This window comes from Bos indicus, chromosome 5, assembly GCF_029378745.1.
Source record: "Bos indicus isolate NIAB-ARS_2022 breed Sahiwal x Tharparkar chromosome 5, NIAB-ARS_B.indTharparkar_mat_pri_1.0, whole genome shotgun sequence".
Classification (NCBI taxonomy): domain Eukaryota; kingdom Metazoa; phylum Chordata; class Mammalia; order Artiodactyla; family Bovidae; genus Bos; species Bos indicus.
Window position 1 is genome coordinate 69,700,326 of NC_091764.1, and position 20,187 is coordinate 69,720,512.

A 20,187-nucleotide genomic window follows, 5' to 3' on the forward strand; every position below is an offset into this window, starting at 1 on the left:
GACGTTTCCTGACCAAGAGGTTCACTGACCAAGAGGTTTCCAGGTAGCAAGTTATTTAATGTTGATGTAATAGAAGATTATTTTTCCAGGAGATTTTTCTCTCTGGCGTGGGTCTCTGATGCTACCCTACCTTTTATGTCTCAAAGTTCTCACCCCAGCAGATGCTGAAACTTGACTCATCTGTTTTGACAAAAATTGCTTCCTTGTGGCTTTGAGAATCATATATTTGAGCTTTAAAATACATGCCATGCCCAGGATCAGGCGGCTGGTGACCCAGGTAGATTGAACAACTCTCTTGACTCATGCTTACCTGCTTCACATTATGTAATGTGGCAAAACAATACTTAACAAGCTCCTGCAAAGCTAACAAAGAAAGCAAAGCTGCCATGTGTCATTGTCACAGTGTCCAGAAGTTTGGGGGATATTTTTAGTTACTCTTTCTGTTGTGGAGTCTCTAGGGTGGTGATGGCAGTTGTGTGGTGGTGGTTATTTGGCAAGAATTGAAATGAGAGGCTTCTGTCAACCTGACTTCTGATTCCAACAAACGGCATAAGCTAGGTTCATAGGAAATTACCAGGGTGGCAACAGCATTTTCTCTTTAATCTCTTGATTTGTACCAAGTTGTGTATTTTAGAAGAGAGGAAAGAGTGGCATTAGGAGACACAATACAAATTTATTCAGATCACCAGCTAAGGTTGTTCAGAGTGGTTTGCCAAATAGTTTCAGCATCTAGCACTGATTGAGTGCTTACTGTGTACAACCCTAAGCACTTTACATGCTTTATCTCATTCCATCTTCACAATAGCCCAGTTAGATAATATTTTCTCACTGACCAAGATATCATAGTAGTAAATGTCAGAGGGAAGGTTTGAACCCAAGATAGGGCCATTTTTTAACACTGAATGATTCCATCTAGGTCCATCCTCCTTTATTTTTTTTTTGCGCCCCACCCCCTCCATCCTCCTTTAAAATGTTGCCTGTTTTTTTTCTCCTACTAATAGAACCAATTTTCCCTCCACCAAACCAGACATGATTTCAGCACTAAATGGAAGTACTTGAGGCTATACAAAAGTCACTTACATTCTTGCATGAAACTATCTCTCAAATAACCCCCAATTTACACCTGGCAGAAGATGCAGTTTTCCTGTGTGCAGCTGGGGGAAGGGTGTAGACTCGGAAGCACACCCACAACAGAGCAGAACTGTAGGCCTGACCGCACAGAGCTCCTCTGGGACTGCTTATTTACATTAACCACTGTCGAAACTTCTGAAACTTTTCTCGGAGATAGGTGTTGCCAAGAACCCTAGGGGAAGTTAGATGCTTTATCTTTTGCTCGCATACGAAGTTTACGTCTTCAGAGAGCGTGGGTGGGTGTGACTCCCAGGAGCTAATCGTCCTGTCCAGTCATATGCAAATCTGGACTCCTGTTTCTGTGGAGGTGCAGACACAAACATAGGTGACAATTTGGTTGCTGACGTGCGTGGGAATGCACTTGCCCAGTAGAGGGTTAGATTGTCTCCGTGTAGACCGTGTGATAGTGGGAACTTAATTTGGATCGCCTGGTCTAGATGAGGGGTGTTTGGGTCGTAAAAGTTCGACCTGCAGCCAGGCAGCTTGCTGCATTGCTCACGATGGTGTGGGGCCCTGTAGACCAGTGGGGTCAATCCAGGGCTTCACGGGACGGTCCGCTGGCGGCTCCGCCCCGCCCCCAGAATTCCGGCTCCGCTCAGCTCCCCAGCGCCCCGACTGGCCCCGCCCCCAGAGCCCCAACAGGCCCCGCCTCCAACACCAGGCGCTTGGGAGGCACGGCTGCCCCAGTTCCGTAAACACTCCTCTCCCCGCCCCTAGCAGTACACGGACTGCACCACTCGCAGCCCACGGCGGGGAACTGTTCCCTCTGGCATCCAAAATACCCCCAATCCAAGCTCTCCTGGCTCTCTTTCATTCGAAGTTGAGGCTGATGCTTTCTATAAGGTCAGATCTGTCAGAACTCTGACATCAAAGCTGAAGTGCCCTAGGTTTACCCCTCTCCTTGATGCGGTTTTCCCCCCGCTCTCCGCTTACGTGGTGGCCACTCCGTGGCTGCCTCTCTAGAGTCCCTCCTGGCCCTTTAAATACCGCGTGGGGGGGTCGGGGAGGCTGAGGGTTATTGGACTTGTGAGTTTCCAAGGTGTTTGTGTGGTCCTGGGCGAGGGAACACTCAAAGACCCCTGACGAGGAATCCTTCAGTCGTCTTTCTCCTCCGCCTGTCTTCGTGCCGGAGCCGGTGTGTACCATCCCCGGGGAAGGGGTCGCGGGCTCTGAGGTGACGGGCCAGATTGGCAGAGGGGGACGCGTCACCACAGTAGCTGCCCGTCGGCCTCCCCCACTTCATCTCGGAGCTGCGTCCTGGGACCCGCGGCCAGGGGCGGTAGAGCCCGGCTTCTCGCTTCCCCACCCCCCTCCCCATATTCCTTGTTTGACCTCGAACCGCCGTCCCGCGTGGGAGCGGGGCGAGGGCACCGAGTGGCCGCGGCGGGTGTTGGGGCGGCCGCGGGCTTCGGGCCCTGGAGGGGCCGGGGTCGTGGCTGCTTGGCCTCTGTTTACCTCCCGCTGGGCCCTTGCCAGCGACGGCGCCACGAGCGGCTTCCCACCATCCGGGCTCCGGGAGGGGGCACCTTGTAGCCCGCGACCGCTGGCCCGGCTGGGGTGGGTGAACCGAGCCGCGGTCAGGCCCGGGAGGGGCTCCGATCGTGTGTTTGGGGTTTGTTGCCGGGGTTTCCTCGGTACTCGCCTCGGCCTCCGCTGTCCCCTCCCCCAAGGGTTTGTTTTGACAGGAAACGTGCTGCTGAAGGGGAGGGGCGCCCAGGGGACGTGGGCGAGGGTTGTGCAGATGCGTTCCCGAGATGGTACCCTCAGTTACCCGGAGGAGGCGGGACATGCGGGTCAAGCCCGGGTTCGAACCCCTGAGGCCCTCCGGGGTGGTTTGTGCTTCCCAAGGCTGCTACTTTGGATGGTGCCACTCCAGGTCACAGCGATGGTTTGGGGTGGCACGTGGACGAACATGGTTAAGTGTTTTCATTAGTGTTAAGGAAAACTGTTCCGTTAAACCGAGCGATTTCACAGTGATAGAAAGTTTCCTTTCAAAGCAAATCTATTTAAATACAAAAATCTCGTCCAGATAAAGAGAAGTGTTTGCTAGAGCACAGGTGAGGATTGAGATGTGGAAACAGACGTGAAGAGAGGTCGTCAAGTGACTAAGTCTTGGGAAACATCATCTTGGATGGTTATCCTGTTACTTTGACGTTGAAGAAACTAGAGAAGCTGTCTTTGTCCCCAGTGGGCCCCTTGGGCCCCAAGATCCCCGTGGTCCCATGGTCTCCAGCCCAGTCAAAAACCTTGCTCTGTCCAACCTGCCAAATTTAATGAGGCTATGGCAGTGGTTCCCACTTTAGGGGTGCCCAGCCTGCCTTTTCCTCTTGGCTCCGGGGATTTCATCTATCATCCTGGCAGCCCCTGGAGGTTGCCTGACTTAAAGTAACCCAGGGCTGAAGATACCCAGTCGTGTATGAAGCAGCTTCAGTGCCCTTTTGTGGAGGGTTGAGGGCCCAAAGGAGGAAACAGGTAATAAAACAGGTCCACCAGAGGTGGGAGAAGTGTTTTCAAGTGTGCACAGTGCCTAGAAATCTTTCCCTGATGCTGTAATGTTATGGGTGGCATGAACATTTGCTTTTTTAAAACAATGATTGGCTTTGTTGGCCTTTATCTAACCCTTTGTTGGCTCTAATTTGATGAAGACCAGTATTCTGTAGCTGAATGAAACAGGCATCTACCTCTCTGCTCTATGGTTTTTGCTTTGCTGCGTGTGGATAACTCTTTAGCACTGCTATTGTTTAGGAGTGGTTCTAAAGCAGCACTTTGCAGAAGATGAAGATTTCCCATATCATCTGCAGGGTTTTCTTCAAAGTCCAACCTGACTCCTGTGACTCCCTACCCTTTACGACAGATATATGAATGCTTGTCCTTGCACCTGACCTTGATTGGGTCTTGAAGGATGATACCTGCTAGATGTTTCTTGAAATTTTCTCTTTTTCATGACTTAACCTTAATTGGCTGGGTTCCATTCCTCAGGGCCCTGCTGGATAATCTGAGTAATTCACTTCAAAATGCTTCTGACTCATGCTAGCTATAAGCAATTAACCCCTTTGATAATATTTGAGTTTTACAGAGGGATTTTGCAGTTCATAAAGAAAGGCTCCCTGATGGAGGATTTTCAGTCACTGTAGTGCGGTAGGTGAGAATAATTTTGGTCAATGAACTCTTTCAGTGATGCCCTTCGTGGTATGGCACTTGAGCAGACACCCTGGGGGGAAAGTCAGCTGGTTATCACATGTGCAAGGCTCCATGTGGTGATGGATAGATCAGTTCAGCAGCATGGGAGTGGAAAGAATGAACAGTTCTCCACATTTTCTGTAGGCATCCTAGAGTGGTAAAGAGCACAAGCTTTAGGGATCCACTGCCTGGATTAGAGTTGTGCCTCTGCCACTGCTGTGAACCCTAGAGCAAATTATTTAACCTCTCTGAGCCTCAGGTTCTTCCCTCTAAAAAGAGAATAATGATGATTCTTTTGCTAACAAGGTTATAATGAAGATTCAAGAAGATAAAACATTTTAAGCACTTATTATAGGGGCTGAGTCATAGTAAGTACTCAATAACTGTTACCTCCAATTGTTATTTTTTGCTACCAGTTTAGCATTAGGAGGGTGGAAAGTTACAATGTGCAAGTTTCCTTAAGCGCTGGGACTGTGAGTCTTTGCTAATTTGAATTATTGGTGCTTTGGAAATGGGTTGAAATAGGCACTGGAAATTGGAGGAAGAAGACATAGCTTCTTCCTGAAAGGAGTTTAACATTTAGTGGGGAGACAGATTTGCAGACGACTATCTTTCCATGACCACATAATGGGAATATAAACAATGTGACTGAGACAGAGTAGAAAGGTAACCCAAGTTTTCTTGTGAATAGTGTGACTTAATTTGTTGATCAGTGATTCTCACTGAGCTCTTGCTCTATCCCAGGCAGCATCTAAGCTCTAAAATGACTAATAAATGGAATGAGTAGGAAACTCAAGGAAGGTCACTTTGAAGTTGTAACATTTGCTTTCAAGTCTGAATGACAACAAGGCTCCAACCACACAGAGATCAGGGAAAAGAACATCCCACTGGAAGGGAATAGCAGGTACAAGTGCTCCAAAGAAGGAAGTTTGGCATGTCAGAGTGACCCAAAGAAAGCCATTATGTTCAGAATACGAAGAATTAGGGGGAGAATGGTAACAGAATAAAGTGGACAAAGGCCAAATCACAGAAGGATTATAAACCACTGCCAAGAGACCTTGTAGGAAAAGGTGACCCACCTGGAGAAGAACACTTAAAAGGGATTTCTTTTGCCTTTTCTGAAGGGTTCTGGACAATTTCTTGTTTTATTCACTAGGCACTGTTCAAAAAGGACATTGGGAAAGTTTGACTGTCTAGAAGAGATTTTATAATAGAGTGCTATCTAAGCTTACATAGCAGTGGGAACAATCAAGATCTACGGGATCTACGGGATAAATAAAACTATATTTATTATTTAAAATAAATAAAACTATGGGAGACTGGACTGTTCTGAATGAGACTTGAACTTTTAGTACAGTACTTCTTCTAACCTTTTACTTTGCAGTCATTTCAAACTTACAGAAAAAGTTGCAAGAACAGTACAAAGAACTACTCCCTATTGTCTACCTTTTACTCATATTCACCTATTAGCATTTTGTTCCATAGGCTTCATTGTTTTCTCTTTTTCTCTCATTTGAATCATTGGAGAGAAAGTTGCATATATCATAGGGCTTTATTCCTCAATGCATAATCACAGCATACTTATCAACTTCAGTAAATTTGACATTATAATACAGACACTAGATTCAAGTACTGTAACTGTGTTGTCAACTGATGCAATAATGTTTGTTATAGCATTTTTTAATTTGGTACAGGATACAGTCTGGGATCATCTACTGCCCTCAGTTGTCAAGTCTCCTTTCATTATCCTCAACCTTTCTTTGTTTTTTATGACACTGACGTGTTTTAAAAATTCATAATTTCTAATAAGAATAAAATAATATTTCATATCTGTCAAGCACTTAGTAGGAGTTTAAATACATAGACTATTTCAATTACAACAATTCTATAAGGTAGATAATACTGCTGTCCCCAATTCATCAAGGGTAAGTTCCCTGTCTCCAGTCTATAAGTATCACGAGTTGAGATAAAGAATCCAGTCCTCCTGGCTCCAGAGCCAGTGTCCTAACTGCCTTGGTGACATGTGCATGGCGACTGGTGGATCTTTGCAGTTCTGAACCGGTGCAGGATCATTTGCAGGTAGATTTTGCTGCAGAAAGAAAATAAGAAAGTAAAGTCAGTTATCTGGACGCAGCCTGAGGATCACTAGCAAATTAAAAATTGATTTCCCCCTTATATGTGGTGAAATGCAGGATGAGCCCCTTCAGGTCTCTGTAACTTGTTCCCTCTTCTCTAAAATGCCAGTGGTCATATAGCTATTCATTCCCCAATAAATATTTAAGTGCCTCATGCCTCCCAGTCATTGACCTTGGAAGGAATGATTATACTGCCTTTATTATTATAAAATGTGGAACAGTACAATGAAAAATGTGATTATTCTCTTTGAATAGTGATACACCATAGTGCTGGAGGCTTTGTTTTGGTGTTACCTCCTCTCTTCACATTGACCTTACCTTTGGCCATTGAGTAAATCCTCCCATGTGGGATGAGACGTGGTGCTCCCGGAAAATTGTCCAGTTAGTTTGTGAGTTGCACTCATGAAGGTTAAGTAGATCTAGTTTGTCGGTATTAGAAGCATTACATTTCTTAAAGAAACAACCTGCTTTTGTTGTCACTATTCTAAGAGAGAATCCAAAACAGCTTTAAAGGCAGTCTACTTACCCTTAATGCTTTTGAGTCAAGTAGCTTTGTCCCCAGGTGACCTATGTGGACACCTGAGACCAAGAAAGGTAAGAGCAAGTATGAAGGAACTTGCAGAAGATTATACCATGATGCGCCATTTGCTTTTGATTTTTGTATTTCAAACAAATGCAAGAGTTCTGCCCTAGGTCAACTCCCAGTCTTTGTTATCTGTAGGAGAACATGCTTTTATCACCATGGAATGAAACTGTTCTTCCCTCCAGAGTTTCTAATGCCTAAAATGATGATAATAACAACTACCGAAGCAAATAATACTAACAACAGCAAACATCTGTATCCTGTTTACTCTGTATCAGACATTGTTCCAATATACACTGCCTGAATGAAATCTCTCACCAACCCTATGAGTTAGGTATTATTAATTTGAGAATGCAGGCCATTTCTTTTGGCCTCAAAGAAGTTTCTGCTCAGATCCATGAAAACCCAGTTGTCTTGTAGAGGCTTCTACCAATTAAACAGGATTTCTGAACATTTTGACGCTTTTACATTTTATTTACATCCCCTATGCCAGAAACTCTACTTCCAGTGAATTGTTGGAAGAAAGCAAGCTGTGTATGTGCTATGCTCAATCACTTCAGTTGTGTCCAACTTTTTGCCACCCTGTGGACTGTAGCCCACCAGGCTCCTCTGTTCATGGGATTTTCCAGGCAAAAATACTGGAGTGGGTTGCCGTTCCCTCCTCTAGGATATCTTCCCAACCCAGGGATTGAACGTTCGGTTCCTGCGTCTCCTGCATTGCAGGCAGATTCTTTACCCACTGATCCAGCTGGGGAGCCTGGAAGAAAGCATAGTTGCATGTTATTGAGCATGTCTGCCATGAAACATTTGATTTCTCAGAACTTCTAGTGATGTGATGCTTCACAGAACTCTGGGTTTATATAGCATTTTAGCAGTTCCTCATAAAAGGCACCTGATAGCTGGTCCAACCCCCTCAGAAAAATGAGGTGAAGAGAGCAGATGCATTGTGGGTGAAGTCATGCAGCAAATCAACAGCAGAGTCAGGCCTCACACCCGGCACTTCTACCTCCCAACCTGGAGCTTTTCATTTTTAAAAAATCTTTGTACTTAGCTGCCTCGTTAAACACAATTAAGAAACCTATGAGGTGTGCCATTCAGCTGGAGTATAAAAATGAAATGGACAGTTTTAGCTATTAACCTAGTTCATAAATTCCAATGGATGAAAAGCTTTTATTCACTTTTACCTAGAAAAATAGCCAAAGTGAAGAGAAATGATCTCAGAGCATCATGGCACAGTTGTCACAGTTGAATGAATGAAAGAAATAATAAAGTGGAAGCAGAGCTTAAGGTATTCTAGTTTAAGAGTATGACAGGACCAGGGAATATTGAGTCCTAAGCCTCATGAGGCAGGTAGAGGTGGTAGGTTCTTTGTTCCAGGCCTTAACCTGTGCAGCAGCAGGTCTGTAAATGTGGAATATCAGTTTGCAAATGTTCTGGTTGCAATTGTACCAGATGGGATTCGGGGATTCCGATTCAGCTGACACCAAATGAATGCTTGTCACACACACTTGACGCTGATGGTGGACGAGACAGTTCCTGCCTTAGTAAGGGGAGTCAGAAGTAGCCAGGGGAGGAAAATAGCTATGAGAGTCTAAGTACTATTGGGCAGATACCGGAGATGTGCTGCAGGTGGACAGAGAAGAATGCCCTTAGCTCTGGCCAGGCGTAGAGGGAGGGCTTACCTGGTTTCCTTTCCTTGAAAACCAGCATTTTCGAGAAATGCCACCCATGAGAAGTAAAATATTGGCAAAGAGAGAAAGCCAGAGGGAAGGGCAAGCACTCCATTTTGGGACTTGGGGATTGGTGGAATTGAAAAGATTAGAGTGGACCATTTTCTTCTTCCTCTAGCCCCAGCCACACCCACACGTCCTTCTATCAGATGGGAGTTAAAGCGCAAGGCTAGTTTGCCTGGGGTAAAGTAGGTAAGCCCACCACTGAGAATGCCAGGGGTCAGACCTTTCGTACCCTGTGTCCAAGGTGTTTGGTTTTGGGACTCTGGGAGTAGTGTCTCTATGGGGAAGCTTCCTGGCAGCTCCAGCACCACCCACTCCTTCCCCATCAGTCTGCAGAGGCAGCCTCTGAGTTGGTGATTTTCTGTTTGCAAAAGTGGAGGGCTGAGCAAGGGTGCATTTCTACAAGTGGCACGACTGTGGAGACTGCTTGCGTGAGGCCAAGGGCAAGTGCCCTTGACTTCTGACCTTCAGTAAGTCCCTCTTAGGCCCATCCATTTCGGTCATCACCCAAAGGATAAAAAAATAGCCCTGTTTCTCTCAGCAAAGGCTCAATCCCTCTACTTGGTCCCCAGCCTGCCTCTCCTTTCTGGTGCTTCCTCAGCAGTGCCTTGGTGTCCCCTTCCTTGTCCTCCAGCATCTGACACACAGCTTTAGGTAACTGGACTTTAGAGCCACGAGAGGATGGCCTTGCATATTTTGTTCACTGTTACTTTTCCCTGGGCTGGTGCACAGTAGGCGCTTAATACATTTGAAAGGGACCATTCGATAAAAGACAGAAATGGTATGGACCTAACAGAAGCAGAAGATATTAAGAAGAGGTGGCAAGAATACATAGAAGAACTATACAAAAAAGATCTTCATGACCCAGGTAATCACGATGGTGTGATCACTCACCTAGAGCCAGACATCCTGGAATGTGAAGTCAAGTGGGCCTTAGAAAGCATCACTACGAACAAAGCTAGTGGAGGTGATGGAATTCCAGTTGAGCTATTTCAAATTCTGAAAGATGATGCTGTGAAAGTGTTGCACTCAATATGCCAGCACATTTGGAAAACTCAGCAGTGGCTCCAGGACTGGAAAAGGTCAGTTTTCATTCCAATTCCAAAGAAAGGCAATGCCAAAGAATGCTCAAACTACCACACAATTGCACTTATCTCACACACTAGTAAAGTAATGCTCAAAATTCTCCAAGCCAGGCTTCAGCAATATGTGAACCGTGAACTTCCAGATGTTCAAACTGGTTTTAGAAAAGGCAGAGGAACCAGAGATCAAATTGCCAATATCTGCTGGATCATCGAAAAAGCAAGAGAGTTCCAGAAAAACATCTATTTCTGCTTTATTGACTATGCCAAAGCCTTTGACTGTGTGGATCACAATAAACTGTGGAAAATTCTGAAAGAGATGGGAATACCAGACCACCTGACCTGCTTCTTGAGAAACCTGTATGCAGATCAGGAAGCAACAGTTAGAACTGGACATGGAACAACAGACTGGTTCCAAATAGGAAAAGGAGTACGTCAAGGCTGTATATTGTCACCCTGCTTATTTAACTTCTATGCAGAGTACATCATGAGAAATGCTGGGCTGGAAGAAGCACAAGCTGGAATCAAGATTGCTGGGAGAAATATCAATAACCTCAGATATGCAGATGATACCACCCTTATGGCACAAAGTAAAGAGGAACTAAAAAGCCTCTTGATGAAAGTGAAAGTGAAAAAGTTGGCTTAAAGCTCAACATTCAGAAAGATCATGGCATCTGGTCTCATCACTTCATGGAAAATAGATGGGGAAAGAGTGGAAGCAGTGTCAGACTTTATTTTTGGGGGCTCCAAAATCACTGCAGATGGTGATTGCAGCCATGAAGTTAAAAGACGCTTACTCCTTGGAAGGAAAGTTATGACCAACCTAGATAGCATATTAAAAAGCAGAGACATTACTTTGCCAACAAAGGTCCGTCTAGTGAAGGCTATGGTTTTTTCAGTGGTCGTGTGATGTGAGAGTTGGACTGTGAAGAAAGCTGAGCGCCAAAGAATTGATGCTTTTGAACTGTGATATTGGGGAAGACTCTTGAAGAGTCCCATGGACTGCAAGGAGATCCAACCAGTCCATTCTAAAGGAGATCAGTCCTGGGTGTTCATTGGAAGGAATGATGCTAAAGCTGAAACTCCAGTACTTTGGCCACCTCATGCGAAGAGTTGACTCACTGGAAAAGACCCTGATGCTGGGTGGGATTGGGGGCAGGAGGAGAAGGGGACGACAGAGGATGAGATGGCTGGATGGCATCACCGACTCAATGGACATGAGTTTGAGTAAACTCTGGGAGTTGGTGATGGACAGGGAGGCCTGGCATGCTGGGATTCATGGGGTAACAAAGAGTCAGACACGACTGAGCGACTGAACTGACTGACTGAAGGAACTTCAGGCATTTCCAGGCATTCTGTGGGTAGTTGTGGTTTCATGTTCCGACAGTTTTAAAACCTCAGAGAACCTCATTGCTGGTTCAGGTTTAAAGACACTCGATGAACTCTTACTGTCATTACTATCTATTCAGGATTTGAGGTGCCTTTCTCCTCGCGCCTGGGTTTCCCCTCAGTGTCAACTAGCACCACACTCATGTATCAGGGCCAGCTCCTTCACAGGCGTGGCTGAGGATCCTGGGTTCTGGCCTGAGCATCCTGCATACCCCAGGTCTCCTTTCCAGGGAGTGACTGGGCCCACTGCCCTGCCCTGCCCTGGAAAGCAATCTGAGGTCCCAGAAACAGCCCTGGATATGGAGTCCAGGGACTGGCTTTGTGGCACAGCAAGTCTCCCAGAGCCTGTTCTCCCCCAGCCTGTGAACCAGCATCTTTGTGCCTGCTTGTTCATTGGGTGGCTGTGGGTACTTGGTAAATTATCAAGTACAAACCAAGGATTGGGCCTTATGCTGTATAGTGTGGCAGTTTGTGGCCACACTGCCACAAACTGGATGAGGAAAACCTATAGACTTGCCAGCCAGAGCTGTTACTTAGTAGCTCCTCTTTCTCCAGGAGACTCACGACAACTAAAGAGACTGATTTCAAAAATATTTTATGTAAAACAAAGACAGAGGAATAGTAATAGCTAATATGTGAATGCTGTGCTAAGCACTTTAATAAGATGAATCCTGTTTCATCTTCAAGCAACCCCATGAGGTAAGTCTTTCAGCCCAGCTTTACTCTGGAGGGAAGAAGTTGAGTGACTTCTCCAAGGTCACCTGGCAAAAGACAGAACCAGCTTCTAACCTGGAGCCCCACACTCTTAACTCTTACCCCTTACCCTCCCACGCTTCAGCAGCCCTCAGAGGAGAGAGTATGTGCTCTGTTTAAGGATCTGTTCTTGGATCTGTTCTTGCTGGGAGCTGCTCCATGTTCACACTAAGTGTGTCCTGTGGGAGCTCATACCTGTGCCTCTGGAGTCCCTTTCTGAAGGCAGTCTTGCAGGCCTAGTGACAGGCTGACCTGGGTGCCACGGGAGGAAGGAGGTCATCTGCTGGGGGCCTTTCCAGGGCTGTGACACAGAGGACGTGGCTGTCTATGCTGGGAGAGGCACGGGCACCACTGGTGGAAGCACCGCGGAAGGCTGACGCAGGGTCTGTTTGTCTGTGCAGGTGCTGTCTCTACCCACACTCCCACGACACAAAATGCCCTTCAATGGTGAGAAGCAGTGTGTGAGCGAGGACCAGCCAAGTGATTCCGACTCTTCCCGGTTTTCTGAGAGCATGGCTTCTCTCAGTGACTACGAGTGCTCCAGGCAGAGCTTCACAAGTGACTCCTCCAGCAAATCCAGCTCTCCTGCCTGTAAGCCGACAGGGAGCACAGCCTGGGGGGTACTGTGCATGGTTCTAGACACACATGTTTGTTTTTTCTTTTAATCAATATTTTTAAAAATATTTATTTATTTATCTGGCTTGGCCAGGTCTCAGTTGTAGCCTGCAGGCCCTATTTTTAGTTGCAGCATGTGCACTCTTAGTTGTGGTATGTGGGATCTAGTTCCCTGACCTGGCCTGGGATTGAACCCAGGCCCCCTGCATTGGGAGCATGGAGTCTTACCCACTGGACCACCAGGGAAGTCTCTAGATGCATGTTTGAGTGAGAGCAAAGTCCTGACTTCCCTTCCTTTCTAGACATACTGGAATGTCACTGGAAGGGCACCCCAGCTGTCTTGTACACACTCTCAGCAATAAATAGCCACTGAATATTAAAAAGCAGAGACATTACTTTGCCAACAAAGGTCCATCTAGTGAAAGCTATGGTTTTTTCAGTAGTCATGTATGGATGTGAGAGTTGGACCATAAAGAAAGCTGAGCACCAAAGAATTGATGATTTTGAACTGTGGTGTTGGAGAAGACTCTTGAGAGTCCCTTGAACTGCAAGGAGATCAAACCAGTCAATCCTAAAGGAAATCAGTCCTGTATATTCATTGGAAGGGCTGATGCTGAAACTGAAACTCCAATACTTTGGCCATCTAATGTGAAGAAGAGACTCATTGGAAAAGACCCTGATGCTGGGCAAGATTGAAGGCAGCAGGAGAAGGGGATGACAGAGAATGAGATGGTTGGATGGCATCACTGACTCAATGGACATGAGTTTGAGTAAGCTCTGGGAGTTGATGATGGACAGGGAAGCCTGGCATGCTTCCCTATGAGGCCATATGGTCTCAGAGTCAGACAGGACTAAGCAACTGAACTGAACTGAAGTTTACAGTCTGTCTGTTTTTATTTTCGTCACTGTCTCTGATCTTTGGTTTGACTATAAATCAGGTCTTCCAACCCCACCCTGTCTTCTCTCTTACTTGGTGGAAAACTACTCCTCAAGATATTTTTTTGAGTCACATTCAAGGAAGAATTCAAATCAGTCCTTTCTGATTTACATGGAAGGAAACTTGCCCCAATTCAAGGGTCAGGCAGGAAGTGAAATAATCTAATGGGTTTCCTGCTGATTTCAAAAACTGTTGTGCAAATCACCCCAGAAAAGGGGTGCCCATGAGGAGAATTACTACACTAGGGATGTGAGAGTTAAAAGATGGCCATGGAGACGTCTTTTTCCTTTTTTGTGTGTGGACGCTAGAGATGTGCAAAGCAGTGTATTTGTCTTTTATTTATTTATTTTTTTAGCTTTTTAATTGACATTTTATATAGGAAATATAACCTCTTAAGTTGTCAGTGCAAATGCAGAGAGACGCAACTAACATTTAATATGATCAAATGCCCCCTTTGGAAAAAGCTTGTTCATCTGTATTTAAGTTAGCACATTCTCATTTTTTAAAACATGGAAAAGTAGATAGAAAGGAAAATATTGCCCTGGTAGGCTGCAGTCCATGGGGTCGCGAAGAGTCTGACACGACTGCGCGACTTCGCTTTCACTTTTCACTTTCATGCATCGGAGAAGGAAATGGCAACCCACTCCAGTGTTCTTGCCTGGAGAATCCCAGGGATGGGGGAGCCTGGTGGGCTACCATCTCTGTGGTCGCACAGAGTCGGACACGACTGATGCGACTTAGCAGCAGCAGCAGCAGCAGCAATGTCACTCAAAGATGACAGCTGTGACAGTGTTTTGTCGTATTTTCGTTCTTCACATAGACATACATGTGCACATGTACTCTTTTTGCTTACTATTATAACTAAAACATTTACTCATGATAATGTATTTTTAAACATTTTTATGATTGCTAAGCTGCTAAGTCACTTCATTTGTGTCCGACTCTGTGCGACCCCATAGACAGCAGCCCACCAGGCTTCCCCATCCCTGGGATTCTCCAGGCAAGAACACTGGAGTAGGTTGCCATTTCCTTCTCCAATGCATGAAAGTAAAAGTGAAAGTGAAGTCGCTCAGTTGTGTCCGACCCTCAGCAACCCCATGGACTTACTTTACCAAGTGAATGTACCATCAGTTTATTTAACTTCTGTTTATCATTGGGCATTTAGTTCATTTCCTTTTCTTTTTTTGCTTTACAAATAGTGCATTATGAACATTGCCGTGCATAAAGCCTTTCGAGGAATTCCTTTGTATATAATTAGATTCCTGGACTAAAGGGTACAGACATTTTCAAGGAGAATGTTAATGGGGAAGAGAATTGGCAAAAGAATTTGTTAGCAGCCACCCAGCTTTCAGTGCTTTTTCTCATTCTTTATACTATATACGGGGTTGACGTCTCCAGCAAGGCACCTGAGCGTCCTGAAAAAGGATTTTACTAATTGTGTACCACCATTCCTTCCATTCATTCCTCCTCCTCTTCTTCCTCCTCCATCTCCCTCTTCTCCACCATCTCCTTGTCTGCTGCTTATTTCTGAAATTATTTTAGATAGCAAAGCATTGGTGGCAGTCAGCATTATTTAAGGCAATGGTTTTTAATTAACAGAAGCTGAGAGTTCCAGGAATAATTTCAAAAAGACATGACTTACTAGAGTAATTTTTGAATAATCTTTTTCAAATAACTGAAATAATTCTTTACTCCCTATTTCCTACTGAGAAGTAGATGATCAACTTATCAGATTTATTTTAATTATCTGCGTTTATGGAATTTTTGCCATGTTCCTTACTTAAATTATCTTGTTTAATCACTTCAGGACAGTCCTTCGAGCAGGTTAAGTTATGCTTCAGTGAGGTCAAATGGTAACCACCAATTAGCAAAACTTAGAATTGTGCTATATTGCATATACTTTTAGATATTATAGTTTTAAAAAAATCAGTTAGTTCATATTAAATTAATGTTTAAATTAATGTTATGAATTACAGTATAAAAAGTAGTCATCAATTTCCTGTAGAGTACATGTAATAGATGCAGATAGTAGTATGTGCTGAAAAATGAAGTGATTTAATTTTTAAAAGTAACTTGTAATAGCCTATATTAATAAAAAATTTCTAAGAAACATTTGACAGTTTATTATCAATACAGTAACTGAAGCTATCAAAGGAATTAAAAAATTTTTGAAGCCGTAAGTATCAAGCATGGAAATCTACCCGCTTTAGTATTCATTCTTCTTACTTGTAAAACCTTGAAAATAATACTCTGGAGTAGCTTAAATCTTGTGTGCATCAGAACGTGTCACTAGTTGGCAACTCCTCTTCCACAGCATTAACTGGTTTTTGTTTTCTTTTCAGCAACGAGCCCTCCCAGGGTTGTGACATTTGACGAAGTGATGGCTGCAGCAAGGAACTTGTCAAACATGACTCTTGCTCACGAGATAGCTGTAAATGAGAACTTTCAACTGAAACAGGATGCCCTCCCCGAGAGCAGGTAACCTGGAGGCATCTGTTGTGCATGAACTGTGCTGCAGACTCTGTGTGTGTGTGTATGTGTGTGTTCTGCAAACCCAAATATTCACACTGATTCCTAGACAGTCTCGTATAATGTCTACTGGGAGTTAACAGTACAGTAAGCCCCTACATGTGAACCTTCAAGTTGCAGACTTTCAAAGATACGAATGTGCCCCTGTATGCCAGCTGTTGGACTGTGCTACTGTACTTTTAAAGGTACAATACTGTAAGATTTAAAATGTTTTCTTTTTTGTGTGTGCTTGTTTTTTGTGTATTACTTGTGTGCAAAGTATTATAAAACTATTACAATATAGTACTCTAGTACACTATAGCCAATTGTGTGAGTTGGGTACCTAGTCTAACTTTGTTGGTGCAGGCATGCTAAGTCGCTTCAGTCATGTCTGACTCTGCAGTCTCATGGACTATAGCCCACCAGGCTCCTCTGTCCATGGGATTCTCCAGGCAAGAATACTGGAGCAGGCTGCCATGAGAACAAATCAGGCTTATGGATGTGCTCTCAGAATGGAACTCATTCATATATAGGGGACTTACTATATTTAGTTCTCTAACAAGGTCTTTTATTTGTTTTTAAAACCATTCTTTTAGGGTATATGTCACTCACAGAGTTTTAGAATTCAGTTTATATGTCACTTCCTGAGCGAAGCTTTTCCTGACATTCCTGAGCCCACTAGATTACATGAAATCACCTTCTAAAGACTCCTGTAGCCCCCTCTCCCTCTGTTAAGGTGTCTTATAATTGTTAAGGTGTCTTATAATTTTAGGCTCGAGGTCTGTCTTTTCCACTGGACCCAAAGCCCTGTTAATGGAGAAACTATGTCTATATTGTTTGCTCTGTTCTTATTGCCCAGCAGAGTGCCTGACACATAGTACATGCTCAAGAAATATTTTCAGCCTGACTTATTAAAAACTGATATTCAGGTTGTAAAAGACAAATGAATGCAGCTGAGCTGCCAGAGTGATGAGTCTATCTAGAAGCCTCTGGAGGTAGGAATCACGACAGCATAGGTACCCCTGGTTAACGTCATGCCCAAGGGATCTCTAGTTAGAGCCATGTCCTTATACCCCACCTCAGTCTTTCCAGTTTTGGTGGTTCACAAGTCCCTGGGACAAAGAGAAGAAAAGGCTTGCAGCCATGACTGCAGGCAAATAAGCTTTAGAGGCAAAATAGGCCCATGGATAACCACACTGAATCTGAAAGCTCACAGTGCCATTTATAAATCAGGAGGCATTCTCTCCATCAGTGAAGACAACATATAATATTTTATTCCATTCAGCAAGTTTTTGTTTTAAAGCAGGAAAAGAGTAAATATAGTAATTTTCCTGTTTAAAAATATGGGTCATAGTTCTCCTCCTGGGGATGTTGTTCATAATAATCATGAATACTTTTTAAGATTACTGGCCAAAGTAGGTGTATCTGTTTGGTTTTCTATGGTGACCGCATTTCACTACGATCCTTTTTACCAGCTCTGCTGCTCTACCCCCAGGCCAAGTCACCATCATCTCTGACCTGGATTCTTTCTACCCTTGCTGATTTCCCAGTCTTCATCCTTAGCTCCTGGAAGTCCATCCTCCACATACACAGTCAGCCACAGTGATCTTTCTAGAGGGTAAATCAGATTAAATCGTGGTTCTGCTTAAAACCCTTCAGTGGTTCTATCACACTTCGAATAAATATTCCAACTCTATAGTATGACTAGCAAGGCCCTCCTTCACCAACCATGCCTCTTATTCCTTCCTTTCTGCTTACTTCAGCCACACTGGCTTCTTTGCTGATCCTGCGGCATACCAGCTTGATCCTATCCCGAGGACTTTTTTCCGTCTTCCTTCTTTTTTAATGTGTTTCCCATAGGTCTTTACCAGCTGCTTTCTTTTCCCCATTCGTGTCTTGGCTCTAAGGTCACTCACTGTCTTAGAGAAGCTTTCTTCTACTGCCCCATCAAATGGGCACCCTCTTCATCACTGTGGACCACATGGTCTTCCTCTGCCTTCCTCATGGCTCTGAAATTGTCTTACTCACAGTCGATGTGTTTTTTGTCTTTCTGTCTCTGCCAACATATAAGCTTTTTGAGAGCAGATTCTTTTCGAAACACCCCAGTGCCTGAAACAGGGCCTACCACATATTGAATTTTGAATAAACATTTATTGACTAATAAAAATGAATTTTTAAATTTAAAATGAGTATGATTTATGAAGTGCAGCAAAAGACAAATTGGGAATATTTGCTTTAAATTCATAAGTTGCAAATACAGACTGAATGAGGGCCCTTTAGAATCAGACAGACCTTAGGGTTTGAATCCTGGCTCTGCTGAGACTGTATCTGAGCCTCACGTTCTCTACAATACTCACTCTGAATGCATGCTCCTGGGCATGTAAGTGCCTTGCACATGGGTATTTTGATACTGTGTGAGATAGGAATTCCCCTTCTCTTCATTTTCTGCCATGGCTAGAAAATGTGAGCAAGAGAAACAGCACACAGGATCAGGACACATTATCTTTGTTTAAAAGTGAAATAGCATAGCATTAGCTGTTGATTTTTCAGATGACTCTCCACAGTGGCCAAGTTGATACTATTTTTTTTTTCATCAAAGCATCATCCTTTATTACTTGTGATAAATGAGACAGGCAATTGCTCTCAAAGCACTGTCTCCTTTACTGTTTAAAAAATGGCTGACTCTCATATTTTACCAAGTATTTTCTTAGGGAGAAACCCTTGGTAAAATAAGTCAGATTTCTGATACTGGGTAGGAATGCTTATAAATGATTTGATTGATCTCATCACTACCCACCCAAAATTAGAAATCTAAGAAGTTTGGAAAACGTAAACTCTGACATCCTTCAAGGAGCTATAAAGTTGTGTTAGCTCATTCCTGCTTGGTCCATTCAAGCCAAGTACCTGAGGCTTGTAAAGTCAAGAGCAAACATCCATTCCTGCAATGTTTGCCTTTCTAATTGTTCTTTAATTGCTTGACAGCGTTTCAGACATTGGGAATGGCATTTATGTTGAATAAATCTACTCAGGCAACTAGACTAACTTTTAACATTTAAAGTGGCTCAGTAGAGTATAGTATTTGCAGTTACAAAAACAGTTTTAAGTCACGCTTCTCAGAAAGCTAGTTTTTATATCTAACATTATTGTATATTTTAGCTATTTGAGCTTTAAAAAGAAAATTTAAGTGACATGCTTAACTGTCAAATTATCAATTCATTCACCATGCATTCAGTAAACCTTCAGTAAATACCAAGCACTACGCTAGGCATGGTCGCAGGTACCTAGAAGAAGTGGCCTCTGTCTGAGAGAGGTGCATAGCCCTGTGAGGGGTAGAAACTTGAAGTGATTACAGTTCAGGGAAATATGTGCTTTTCTAAAAGCAGTTTCAAAATGGTATAGGAGTTCAGTAGGGATGTGTATTTTAACGTGCACCTATTTTGGGGCATTGACATTGACAGGATAAAGCAAGGTGGCCACCTATTCTATTGTGAAGCTTTCCTAGGAAGGCTCCTATTTCAGCAGTGTGGTCTGGCCAACTTTAAATGGGACATCTAAGCTGGAGCTGGCAGGCATTCAAATGCATGTCTCCTTGGGGCCAATCTGTTCTGTTCCATGCCACGAAACATCCGCTATTAAGGAAAGAACAACTTGGGCACCTCATCCTAAAAACCTAGACCAGGTCTGAAGACCTGTGTAGACGACTAGCTGTGGGAACTTCCCTGGTGGTCTGGTGGTTGAGATTCTGCTGCCAATGCAGGAGTCACAGGTTTGATTCCTGGTCTGGGAATTAACATCCCACATACTGTGCAGTGGGGCCAAAGTATTAAAAAAAAAAAAAAAAAAAGGGTGGATGGGTGAAATAAGGTATCTCCTTAGGACAGAATTTTATTTATTTTTGTTTTTGGCTGCACCAGGTGTTGCTTTTACATGGGCGTTCTCTAGTTGCCATGCGTGGGCTTCTCATTGTGGAGCACAAGCTCTAGATGCAGGCTTCAGTAGTTGTGGCACACAAGGTCAATAGTTGTGGCTCCAGGCTTAGTTGCTCCATGGCATGTGGAATCTTCCCAGACCAGGGATCAAACCTGTGTCTGCTGCCTTGACAGGCAGATTGTTATCCACTGTGCCACCAGGGAAGTCCTAG

The 20,187-nt window shown here is 44.1% G+C and overlaps 1 protein-coding gene across 5 annotated transcripts in view; it reads left to right on the forward strand.

Annotated features, from left to right (window-relative positions):
• Positions 1 to 1,858: 1,858 nt before the first annotated feature.
• Positions 1,859 to 20,187, forward strand: part of TCP11L2 (t-complex 11 like 2) — a 41,026-nt gene continuing 22,697 nt past the window's right edge. Inside the window, exons 1-4 of one of the 5 annotated variants that reach the window (XM_019961237.2) lie at positions 2,103 to 2,266; positions 11,789 to 11,932; positions 12,388 to 12,577; positions 15,881 to 16,016. In XM_019961237.2, the coding sequence (XP_019816796.2) occupies positions 12,421 to 12,577; positions 15,881 to 16,016 (293 nt within the window). In that variant the 5' untranslated portion in view covers positions 2,103 to 2,266; positions 11,789 to 11,932; positions 12,388 to 12,420. Of the gene's footprint in view, positions 1,975 to 2,102; positions 2,267 to 11,788; positions 11,933 to 12,387; positions 12,578 to 12,645; positions 13,372 to 15,880; positions 16,017 to 20,187 lie in introns of those variants that run through there. The other 4 variants (XM_019961238.2, XM_019961236.2, XM_070789654.1 and 1 more) reach the window with 4 other exon arrangements.